The sequence below is a fragment of the Diplotaxodon limnothrissa genome, linkage group LG3, assembly GCF_057381915.1.
Source record: "Diplotaxodon limnothrissa isolate DT_005_m linkage group LG3, D_limnothrissa_male_GT1.1, whole genome shotgun sequence".
Classification (NCBI taxonomy): Eukaryota; Metazoa; Chordata; class Actinopteri; order Cichliformes; family Cichlidae; genus Diplotaxodon; species Diplotaxodon limnothrissa.
The window spans coordinates 31,846,701-31,858,881 of record NC_140598.1 but is presented as its reverse complement, the minus strand read 5'-3'; the positions used below and the strand labels follow the sequence as shown (position 1 = coordinate 31,858,881).

The 12,181-nt window shown below is 41.2% G+C and overlaps 1 protein-coding gene and 1 pseudogene across 2 annotated transcripts in view; both read right to left on the bottom strand.

Annotated features, from left to right (window-relative positions):
• The window catches only part of LOC146635387 (uncharacterized), a 37,077-nt pseudogene that overhangs the window by 4,551 nt on the left and 20,345 nt on the right, over nucleotides 1-12,181 (bottom strand). Inside the window, exons 10-15 of the transcript XR_014905457.1 lie at nucleotides 7,750-7,976; nucleotides 7,544-7,632; nucleotides 7,357-7,457; nucleotides 6,516-6,751; nucleotides 6,297-6,385; nucleotides 2,086-2,297 (exon numbers count right to left, since the gene is read on the bottom strand). The product of XR_014905457.1 is annotated as an uncharacterized LOC146635387 (transcript). The remainder of the gene's footprint in view (nucleotides 1-2,085; nucleotides 2,298-6,296; nucleotides 6,386-6,515; nucleotides 6,752-7,356; nucleotides 7,458-7,543; nucleotides 7,633-7,749; nucleotides 7,977-12,181) is intronic.
• Nucleotides 8,514-12,109, bottom strand: LOC146635390 (uncharacterized). The gene is made up of 6 exons (XM_085349855.1): nucleotides 12,058-12,109; nucleotides 11,436-11,550; nucleotides 11,210-11,343; nucleotides 10,851-11,077; nucleotides 10,633-10,747; nucleotides 8,514-8,896 (listed from the first exon to the last, which is right to left on the bottom strand). Exons 1-6 carry the CDS (start codon nucleotides 12,107-12,109, stop codon nucleotides 8,514-8,516), a joined length of 1,026 nt encoding a protein of 341 aa, XP_085205981.1.

Sequence of the window (12,181 nt, the reverse complement as noted above, 5' to 3'; positions counted from 1 at the left end):
GGGAAAAGGCACGGTCAGGATCCTGTTTCTTGACTTTTCCAGTGCCTTTAATACCATCCGGCCCTGTATGCTTCAAGAAAAACTGAACAGGATGGAGGTGGACCCCTGCCTGGTGGCTTGGATCTCCGACTACCTCACCGACAGACCACAGTACGTCAGGCTGAAGGACATCACGTCTGACACAGTGGTCAGCAGCACAGGAGCACCACAGGGAACTGTGCTGTCCCCTCTTCTCTTCACCCTGTACACCTCTGACTTCTGCTACAACTCTGAATTATGCCACATTCAGAAGTTTGCAGACGACACAGCCATCATGGGGTGTATCTGGGATGATCAGGAAGAGGAGTACAGAAGTCTGGTGAGGAACTTTGTCGCATGGAGTCACACAAACCACCTGCAACTCAACACCTCAAAGACTAAGGAACTGGTTGTGGACTTCGGGAGGTCTAGAGCAGGTCCACTGCCGGTTCAGATAGAGGGGGAGGAGGTGGAGGTGGTCAACAAGTACAAGTACCTCGGGCTGTGGGTGGACAATAAACTGGACTGGTCATGCAACACAGAGTACCTTTATAAAAAAGCCCAAAGCCGACTGTACTTCCTCAGGAGGCTGAGGTCTTTTAACATCTGCAGGAAGCTCCTGAGGATGTTTTACCAGTCAGTGGTTGCTGGAGTACTTTTCTATGCTGTGGTGTGCTGGGGGAGCAGCACAGCAAAGAAGGACTCATCCAGGCTGGAGAAACTGATCAGGAGGGCTAGCTCTGTGGTCGGCATGAAGCTGGACACTCTGGTGACAGTGGCAGAGAAAAGGACATTAAAGAAACTGATGGACATTATGGACAATGCCAGGCATCCTCTGCACACGGCCATAAACAATCAGAAGAGTCTGTTCAGTGACAGGTTGCTTCTCCCCAAGACAAGAACTAACAGACTTAAAAACTCCTTTGTCCCACACGCCATCAAACTGTTTAACTCCTCTCTGGAGGGGAGAGGGAGGGGAAACAGGAGGACAAAGGAGGGAACAACTAAGCTGTAGTGCCTCTTCACCTCACTGTGCAATACCTTTTGTGCAATACTTTTGTAAATAGTCAACGGTGCAATAGACTCAATACTTGAAATGTGCAATTCACTTGTATTTTTATTTTTATTCCTATTTATTCTATTTATCCCCTTCGTATATTTTATTTATATTGTCTCTGTATTTATATATATGTGTGTGTGTATAACTCTGTAACTTCTGTCGGTGCTGTGCTTTTTTGGAAATCGAATTTCCCAGAGGAACCCACCCGAGGGATTAATAAAGTTCTATCTTATCTCTTATCTTACAAATACTAGCAAAAATCTCACCAGAAGGTTCTGATTTTCCCTAGGATCTGAGGCTCCATAGACATAATGAATCCCCCTTAACTGTTTTTTTTTTTTAACGGAGTAGCGCCTCCATCCAGATAGATACCCCTCTGAATAGCCAAGTTACTCATTATATCTCTAAGGCCTTGGTCAGAAAAACCTAGACATCTATCTAACAGTCAACAGGGTGGTTGCCAGTAGTCTCTGGAAGTCGCTGGCAGTCGCTGTGAAAAGCTCCCTCAGCCACAGAGGGTCACCACACAGGTAGTTGATGTTTTATTTGGCAGATTTTTCATCCTGATTCTATTCCTGGAGCTCCCAAGGGATTTGTGTCTCTTTCTGGGATTGAATCAAGGATCGTTTGCTTGTTAGATAAATGTCTAAGCACTACTAAAGACCCATTCATGCAGGTCCGGTTCAGACTGCTGCCCCTGATGTGAACCCAGATAAACATCACATAATGGATGGATCAAGAGCTGCATCATATTAAAAGGTTTTGGTAAAAAACACAGACACTTGGCTGTAGCACTCAGTGGGGAAACCAGCAGTGTTAGAATGACAAAATAAGTTAACAGAAGTAAAAAACAGTTTTAAAAACTTTCAGTACAATTTTACCATTTCGCTGTACTGACGGATTTAGTGTTCAGGGAATATATATTTTAAGAAAAAGGCTGTTAGAAATGATCAGATATACTACTATAACATTGTATAGAAAAAATAGTGTATTTACGTCAACATTACCATTTTTAAATGCTTCCAGGAGTGTCTGTAATTGAAGGGGAGGCAGCAAGTCAGCAATATCATCTTCAATGACAAATTTTAGGTCCTGGGTAGACTCCACTCCATCACTTAACAGCTTATGAATCAATGACTGTTGAGTGTCTTCAGAAATTAATGGCAAAGCTCTGAGGATGATATCCTTCAGGTCTTCATCCAAGGGTTTCCTTTCATTACTGTGAGAAAAAAGATCCACGACACTCATGAAAATGTTTTCCTCCAAGACAGAATAGACTGAACATTTAAACACACATTTCCATGAAATGATTCTTCAGTAGCTAAATTGGTAGTCAGTGTTGAATAAAAGTCAATGTAATCTGGAACAATCTTGGTTCACATTCAGCATCTCGTTTAGAAACAGGAGTTTTAATAGTGGGTTAGCAATCCAGCATCTCTGTTTCCATTTAAGAATAAATGGAATAACTAATGCTTCCTGCATAAAGGTTATCATTAGCAGCTGTGCAGTTTGGCAAACCTGACTGCCTTTCTCAAATCAGATTCGCAAATTAGCTTGAAAACAATTGACAATTGTCAATACATACTTTAAGATCAAAACACGCAAAAATTAACTTATAATATAATCAATAATATCAACAGAATGTTAAAAATAGAAATATTAAACATGTCTACATTTTACATCCACTGCTGATTAGCATGCCAGCTAGCATGCTAATCAGCAGTGTTCAGACCATCATGTCTTATAATACACCTTTGTATCTTAAACAGCTACCTATCATCCATATACCCATAGTCTAGTATAAGAGGAAAAGAAGTGATGACGCCACATCTTGCCAGTGATGCCATACCTGATAAATGGAGCGGTAATCATAATGTTTCATTACTCTCTGGGCAAAGATCAGGTTGCATTCAATAGCAATGAAAAGAAACAATAGCAGCAAAACTCTGCTAACATAACATCTGCCATCCAGCACTGGAGCTGCTCAAAGTTTTCAATCAATCATTTAATCAATCTTTTTAAGGAAGCCTGTATTTCAAGGTTTGATATGATATGAGTGAACAACAACTTCCAGATAGTTCATTTTTCATTCTGTACATCACTTTAAGTTGCAGATCACCACTGCTGAGGAGTCACGCTTATGTTGACTATAAAAATCATCGACAAGTAATTTAAAAGTCGACACGTCGTTGGAAGTTTTGTAAGATTCTGAAAGACGCAGAAGTAAGTAGTAGGTAAGTCGTTTAACGCGACGAAGGGTGTCCAAATTCGAAGACTCCTCGAAATATGGCCAAAAAAATCCACCCTCTTTTTCCCTAGATTTGATTGATGGGTCGGGTGTATCCTTCGTGGCCCAACCTATCCCAGAATTCATAGCGCGGCCCAGTTTCCAACAACGGCAGCAGCTACTTAGTTTTAATATTACTCTTTCTGGGTCGCAAAACTACATTCTCGCCTAAAAATATCTTAAAGGTTTATTTTGCAACCCTGAAAATCTGGGACTCGCCACCATTTGACCTTAGAACTGAAGAAGCTTCTCGGATGAGAGGTGAAACGTCTTCAAGCAACTTAAAGAAGTCCAGATGCTTTTCTTTACAAGCTCCTTTGACTACGATGACCTGGATGACTGAGAACCTTCACAGACAACCCAGAAAGAGTGTAAGAGTAACAAACTTTTAAGATATTTTCAGGCGAGAATGTAGCTGTGTAAGCTTCAAATATCTGCTCAATTTACCAAGACATCACATATTTGCAAAAGTGCTCCGACGTTTTCGGAGACACCTGTTACGCACCAGCTCGATAGCTGACCAGGAGGTCAAGACTCACTAGAGCCAGCGAGAACAGTCAACCCCCGGCACATCATTTTCGACTCCCCCGCGGTCTTTTGCTACTCAGGTTAAACATATATAAGTCACTTAGATAACTTAAAAATGTCATTGTTTGGATTTTTTCAGTGTTTTTTATTTGTTCCTGAGTAAATCAGTTTGGTTGAGATTAAAGTTATAGTCTTCACACAGCTGAATAAACGTCAAATAGAAAACTGATTAAACAGAAGTGTGAGATGGTCGAGAATTTACTCCAATGTCCTGTTAAATTTTAGGGAGCGAGAAGCAGACGGCTGAGTTTATTAAACTCCACTGAGACAATCTGCAAATTTCATTAAAGGTTTAATAAACTATCATCTTGTCTTTATTTTAAGTTAGCACATACCTTAAACACTTCAAGCTGTAAGCTAGCGCTGGGCGATAGAACGATAACGATATGTATCGCGATATAACTTTTACTCGATAGAGAAATTAAACTATCGCGATAGACCTCGCCACTCTTGTCCTCTTAAAAAAAAAAAAAAAAAGGTCAGCCAATCCAAATTAAGTAGCGCAGAGCCGAACCAATCACAGCCGCAGCGTCATGTTGCGTGACTTGTTACGTACAGCACAAGTGCCAAGCCGCACATGTGTATTTGTTTGGGAAGCAGCCAGCGACCGTACCGCCCGGGTAATGGAGGAAATGAGTGTGCCGACTAGAAAAATCAACCAAGCGTGACCGAAGGTTACCGAAGAGAAAACAGATGATGGTTCCAATGCCGGAGAGATTGTCGAACGGAAGAGCCATAGAAGTTCTGTAGTGTGAAGGTATTTCGGCTATTTCAAGTCTGACAAAAAATAGAGTAGCGTGCACTGTAAGTTGTGCCGAAAGCAAGTCTGGAAATACAATAAACTGGTGCATGCGTCACACTGTGCGCCACGTTATTGTTTCGGTGAAATGAATTTCTACAATACTGTTACTGTTAATTCTACTCTCTGCAGTGTTTAAATGCTTACATACACACACATTTTTCTGTCCGTCCACACATACGACTCGGTTCTGCTTCTATGCCCCAGCTTTGTTTACTTTTCCCACCGAGGCTTCTAGACTTCTGATTGGCCAACATTTCTGCACGGTTAGGAATCTAGCTCCACCTGCTGCTTTGGCATGTTCATAGCAGCGTTTACCTTCATTTCTGCCTTTATGTGTGGACGGGATTATTTTTTAAAACGAAAACGGAAAATCTCCGTTTTCAAAAACACCCGTGTACGTGTGGACGTAGCCTCAGTCTCTGACTGGAAGCGCTAATTCGTCATTCGGCTTTTGTCAGACATCTACCCTGTTGAACTTCATCCATCCATTCGCGTCCGCTTAATGGATGAACTTATTATGGGAAATAAATATTTAAATAAAAACAAGCTGCTGATTATTTCACATTTTACTTGTGAGCAACGGCACATTTAAATCTTACAAATATAGTTATTTGGCTGATATCGTGATAGATATCGTTATCGCCTGAAATGAAAAAAACATATCGTGATATGAATAAATCTTATATCGCCCAGCTCTACTGTAAGCTAATGATAGTTATATAAGAGCAGACACATGCTGATGCAATAAGCTGTACGGTATACATCCAATAGATGCACGATTTGATTAGTCGACTAATTGCAAAAATAATCGGTTGCTAGTCGACTATCAAAATAATAGTTTTGGCAGCCCTAGTCTACCCCTACAACAGGAAATATCAAACAGCTCAAAATATTAAAGCCAGAAGACAGCACACCAGGTAGGAGTGCAACCAGGAGAAAGCTTATTGTGTTTTTTGATCTTTACTGTTTCTGAACACCTTTGAGACCAGAGGTAAGCCGGTTTTCTACAGCAATGTCTCAAGGGAGAACATTGCAGAATATGTTTTTTGGCCACACCAATGCAGCCCTCTTCATTCTTTCTCCAAGATGTAACTTCTTTCATCTTCATCTTCAAAACGGTTTCTAACCCATAAGATTGAAGATGGGTCAAACTACCATCTTCGGGGCAGGGCAGGGTGGGGAAAGGTGGGGCTGTGGTGGTAGAGCAGATCAGCTACTGATTGGAAGGTTGGTGGTTCGAACCTTTGCTTCCCCAGTCTGTATGCCAAATATCCTTGGGAAAGATACTAACCCCAAGTTGCCCTCCGATGCGTCAACTGGAGTGTGAATGTTGGTTAGATTGTACTTGAGGTTAGAAGTCCTTGTGTGAGTGGGTGAATGAGGAATGTTGTAAACAGCGCTTTGAGTACTCCAGGAGAGAAGAAAAGCGCTATATAGGAATCAGTCCATTTGTCACTGTCCATTTCCAAAATGCAACATAATAAATGCTATGAAACTGTGTTTTCATTCTCCAATTTTACCGTTTTTTATTAATCACTTACCTCCTGTGCAGTGTGGTTTGTTCAGAAAAGGATGAAGAGTCTTCAGCACCATCAAGCTTATTCACATCATCCTGAACATCCTCTGAGGCCTGGAAAGTTTTATAGTTTTTATTTAGTATGGGTTTTGTAATTAATGGTTTCTGACAATGCCATGTGGAGGGATTAAGAAGGACAAAAGAAAAATCTACAAAGGCAGAAATGCTGAATCTGACACAGTACCTTCAATCGAACAAAGAGGGTAGCACTCCCAGTTGACTGGACAGCCTCTTTGATCTCCTCAGTTGTCAGTGACTCCATATTTAGAAGCTCTAGTATCTTGTCGTCATTAGATATCAGGAGCTCCAGAGGTTCAGCAGCAGCCAGCTGAGGGAAGGTTGACCTCAGCTGAGCTAGGAAGTCAGCCTCCTGAAGACCTCGAGGAACCTGCAGCTCATGAGGCAGGTAATTCTGAAACACTGGGATAAAACAGGAAAGAGTGCTAAGTTGCCAGCTAACAGGGAGCATCACACCAAAACCTGACAATTTCATTCAAAAAACAAGAGCTCAGACGTCTTAGACAGTCTGTTATCAGCTGCAAAGCAACTACAATATTTATCAGATATTTGCATTAAAATGGTCCAAAAGGCTCCAAGAGCACAAACACAATCCAGAGGTCCAGCTGAGGTTCAGGAAGCAGCTACAGCCACCTGTCAGTCAAAGAGACCATGTCCCCAACATTAAGCCTTACCACTGACAGCCTTGCTTGAAATCCTCTATCACGGTACCACTACCAAAAAATGACCACCATCAGCATTCTGAATGACTGCTGTGTAGTGGCTCGTGCTCCAGTAATCATGAAGTGCTTTGACAAACTGGTCCAAACTCAGGTCATCACAAGCTTCCCAAACCATCCAGCAGCATGCCTACAGAGCTCTACAAAGGACCTCATAGTCACAAATGTGTCCTGACCACCCTAGGAGCTATGCTCGGCTACTCTTTATTATTTCAGCTCAGCATGTGATCACAGTGGTGATAACTGAATATTGTACTGGACAGATAAATTAAAAGGCTTTGAACTTACGATTGGGCGAGATGGTATCCATCTGAGGGTCCTCCACAATGTGGACCTTGAGATGCACGTGGGTGTCTGATTGACTGATCTGAGGTTTCTCAGACTCAACTCTGGGGGAAAAGAACAAAATTGGATTGAACTGTTGACATAAATAACAAACTCTAACAGCAGCAGCTTACTCTTTTCTTTGACTCACTCAGTGGTCAGTGTGGTTGGATCCAGGCTGGGTGGAGGAAGTTCAGCAGCGGTAGCATCTTCTCTCTGTAGAGACCTTTTCTCTGGACCCTAAATTTCCACCAAAAAGTAAAAGAATAGTTTTTTTATCTGATTTTTTATTCAGAACAACATGCTCTACATTTAAACAATGTTTTCACCCTGATGTTAAATTGGTTCTTGCAGTACCTTCAGTCGGATGTAAATACCAGGATTCCTAGTCCTGTTCTTGCAGATCTCTTCTGCAGTCATACTCTCCACTCTTGGAGGAATTAGATCGTGGTTGCGACCAATTAAGATGGTAAAAGGTTCACCAGCAGCCAGCTGAGGGAAAGTGGACCTCAGCAGAGCCAGGAAGTCAGCCTCCTGAAGACCACGAGGAACATTCAGCTCATGAGACGGGTGATTCTGACACACTGAGAGAAAACAGAGAAGCTCACAAAGTCAGAATCAGAATGTCTTTTTTGTCATTGTCACAGGTAGAACGAAATTAGAATTGATCTCTGATCAATGCATCATCCATACAAATGTAAAATTTAAATAAAATTTGTAAAATAAAATCAATCCCCACACACATGCCTCAGTCAGTGCATAGATCACTTCAGGAGTAGCGTGATGGACATTTTTTAGTAGCAGCATCAAGACATATTTTTCTGATTTGGTAAAAGCTGTGTTTGAGTCTGTTTGTCCTTACGCTGATTGCTTTGTACCGTCGGCCCGAGGGCAACAGTTCAAACAGGGAGTGGCCAGAGTGTGAGGTATCTTTTATAATGTTACGAGGTTTTTTAAGACAGCGGGTAGTGTGACTACAGTCAGAGCAGTTTCAGTCATCGACAAGTTAGAAGACATGTTTTCCTGAATCAACTAATAAACGGGTAACTCAGCAAACCTGCACAGAGAGCTGGATGACTAGTACGTTGGACTCTTGAGACATGCAAAGCCTCTAAATCAAGTTAAGGAGCTAATAAGAGGTAGAAAACGTTAACGGCATCAAATCCTTCCAAAGATCTTTGAAGGTTAAAAGCTTTAAACTTACTTATATTTGTGATCTTATCAATCTTAGGGTCCTCAAGGATGCGGATCTTAAGTCTTAAATCTTCTGGACACAGTGACTGTTGTATGTAGAGGGTAGATCCCCGAGAAACTCTGATGATTTCCTCTGGTGTCACAGAGTCTCCTTTCAGAGGTTTAAGTTTGTTGTGCTTGGCCCTTAAAAAAAGGTCAAAAGGTTCATCTCCAGCCAGCTGAGGGAAGGTAGACCTGAGTAGTTTCAGGAAGTCAGCTTCCTGCAAACCACGATGAACCTTCAGCTTGTGAAGCGGGCACGTCTGAAACACTAGAACACAGAGGAACGCTGAGAGATCAGTTCAATTTTTCCAGTATTAGGAGAAAGAAATCATCACTTTCCTGTTGTACTTTCACTAAATGTTCGTCTGATACTACTTTCCAATTGAATCTGGAATCTGCTTTCACAGTTTGGAGGTACCAGTGGTGACATGGGCTCCTAATGTTCCAATCATCACAGTGAAATCTTCCACATCTGCTCCAGAGTTTCATGTGTACTGAGGTGTTTTCATTGTGTTTTATAATGAAAATATTCTTGGTATTATAGTACATATTTCTTTATTAATATGTTACAATTCTTAGACCAGGGAGTAGTGCAGAAAGATGAAGATGTCCATGTAGAGTGCAGGGAGGCAGCACAAACGGTATATGTGTCCTGACCAATGTTCCCTCTAATTTTTCATGTGTCTGAGCGAACACACAAACTCCCTGAGCGATCCCTTGGACCATTGTGAGCGACATCAGACGTGTGCACTGTGGTCATGCCAGCATCGAATCCATCCAAGTTACATGGTTTATTAAAATAATCAAATTATAGCATTTACATTTACATACAAGCTCTGACTTGTATTATGGGTATGAGTCTGGTCTGGGAGATAGTCCTGTAACGCTCTGTCTGCAAAATACAGTTGATGTCGGGCAGTTAATTATATAGTTACTTCTTCAAAAAAGTTACTGAGTTTTGCAAACAAAGTTTTTTGCAACTGTTTACCTAAAAATGCAACTAAGGCATTTTTTTAAAAAAACATTTCAAACTATTTACGGAACAGTCAGCTGTTCTGCATCAAATTTGATGCCCCCCCATTCCTAAACCACTAAATGCCATATTGCCATATCATGTTTTGATTGGTCGACATGGTACATTTTTCGACGAATGGGAAAGGGTGGGGGCTTTTTGGTTTTGTCTTTGCTCACAGGTGGAGAGTGCTTTCGAGCGTTTTCCTTATAAAACGCAGTTTTTACCATTTCTTCCCGCAGTAAATATAAACAATGATAATATTCAGGAAGAAAACCAAACATTGCAGATATTTTTGTCATAACTCTGGTTTTACGTGGCCTATCAACACAATTTAAAAACTGGTATAAAGTCCACACTTATTCCGTCAATTGTTCTGTCTGTCCTGCTCACATCTCCAATGGTTATACACTAACGTGGCTTCACGCCACATCAGTCACGCCACTTTGCTAGCTAAAACACCGGTGTCGACACATAAGGACGCTGTCATAGCCTGTTAGCGATGTTGATTAGCTGCGTATATACGAATGTGAATCGCATTATTGGCTGGACTATGGGATAAGGTGGCATCGGTCTAACCCCATACGGGAGCAGCCAGTCACTTACTAACACTGCAAAAAACAGAATTGTTAAAATATTTACTTTAATTTCAATTCAGGTTAGATTTTTTTTTTTGCGCGCAACCTAGATTTTCTGTACGCAGTACGCAGCTTAGAGGGAACATTGGTCCTGACCAGGGTTTCAGCTGCTCTCGAGCATTACTGGCATCAACAATTGTGATTTACAAGGTGCAAATGACTGTTTTTGGTATAGAGGTGTGGTGGAGACCATCAGCTTCACCTGTGTTTAATAGACCGATCTCCGAGCAGGTAAAAGGGTGAAAAGCACTTCAGAACTTACCTAGTAGGTAACAAGGTGATATACGGCTTACATGTGCTGCATTTTTATAGCAGAAACATCTAAATTTCACATCATGTTTGCTTTAGACTTACCTTGTTTTGACAAAACATTAATCTTTCGCTTTTCCAGGATGCGGATTCTGAGATTTATATGGGTGTCTGTCTCAGTGGATGGAAGATCTTCATGATCTTCATCAGCATCTTCTTTCTGTTTTACAGAAGGTCGGAATTTTCTTCTCAAATCAAGTTGTCAATGTGTTGTAATCTTTGGTAACGCTGTTGAGATCAGTTAAATCTTCTCAGCACAGTACCTGCAGTCGTATGTAGAGGGTAGATCCCCGAGAAACTCTGATGATTTCCTCTGGTGTCACAGAGTCTACTTGCAGAGGTTTCAGTTTCTTGAGGTTGCAATATAAGAAAAGGTCAAAAGGTTCATCTCCAGCCAGCTGAGGGAAGGTAGACCTGAGTAGTTTCAGGAAGTCAGCTTCCTTCAAACCACGACGAACCTTCAGCTTGTGAAGCCGGTACATCCGAAACACTAGAACACAGAGGAACACTGAATCAATCACAGTGAAATCTTCCACATCTGCTCCAGAGTTTCATGTGTACTGAGGTGTTTTCATTCTGTTTTTAACATTTAAATTTCACATCACGTTTGCTTTAGACTTACCAGTATTTGAAAGCACTTCAATGTTTGGGTTTTCCAATATGCGGATTTTGAGATCTATGCAATTTTGTGATTTGCTGATTCGACGTTTGCCATGTTTTTTTCTCCTCTTAGACGGAACTGTTTGAGTCAAGAACCTAAGGAAAACACGGAAAAACTGGAGCTGGGATACAAAAGATAACACATATACTTTTGTACATAGTAGACATTTATGCACTTGTCTTTTAACCTTGATGTTGTTACATAATCCAGCTCTGTCGTGTATCCTTCCTCCTGCTCTAAATATTCATACTCTTCATCCTCTATCGGTGCCTGAAATCCCAGGCTCCTACTGTCGTCCACCCCTAGGAACAAATAAATTCTTATGTTAGTCACAATTATGTGTTGCCCGGCTCAACAAGAACTTGACCGTTTACATAACCGAAAGGGAGCATGCTGCTACTATCTACTGTTTGTGCTTTAAGAGGACATGAGCTAATGTATCTTTTCCATTACAACCTTCTCGGCTCGACCCAACTCAGTTAAATTGTTTTTCATTACAATCAAGTACTGCCTATGTGTGCAAGGTCATTACAGCAATACTACTAAAAGTCCCATTTTGCATACAACAAAAGCACAACATCACACTGGAGAAACTTGAGGCGATGGTAGACCTGCTGTGTGGTCTATAGCTTTTTGTCAGATTTGGAGACAGGCTTTGAGGATTTGATTTTTGTGAATGACATGCTCTCATGAGTCATCGAGTGACAAAACTGACTAGCCAATCGGTGGAATGCAATCTGTTGACGTTACATTTTCAGATTGACTGAATTGCTGAATTGCTTTGGCTGAGTAGGTACTAAAAAAAGTACCTGGCCCGAGAAAGGACCCAATGGAAAACCATATAAACTTTGTAACACGCATTTGTTACACCATATCTACCTCTCTCTCTCTCTCTCTCTCTCTCTCTCTCTCTATATATATATATATATATAT

Excerpts from the sequence above, each read along its gene's own strand:
- LOC146635390 (XM_085349855.1), bottom strand. The coding sequence starts at position 12,109 with ATGCGTGTTACAAAGTTTATATGGTTTTCCATTGGGTCCTTTCTCGGG. Across the intron at positions 11,551-12,057 it reads TGGGTCCTTTCTCGGGCCAG|GGGTGGACGACAGTAGGAGC; the intron begins GTACTTTTTTTA and ends ATTTGTTCCTAG. Across the intron at positions 8,897-10,632 it reads TAATGTTTTGTCAAAACAAG|TGTTTCAGACGTGCCCGCTT; the intron begins GTAAGTCTAAAG and ends TCTGTGTTCTAG.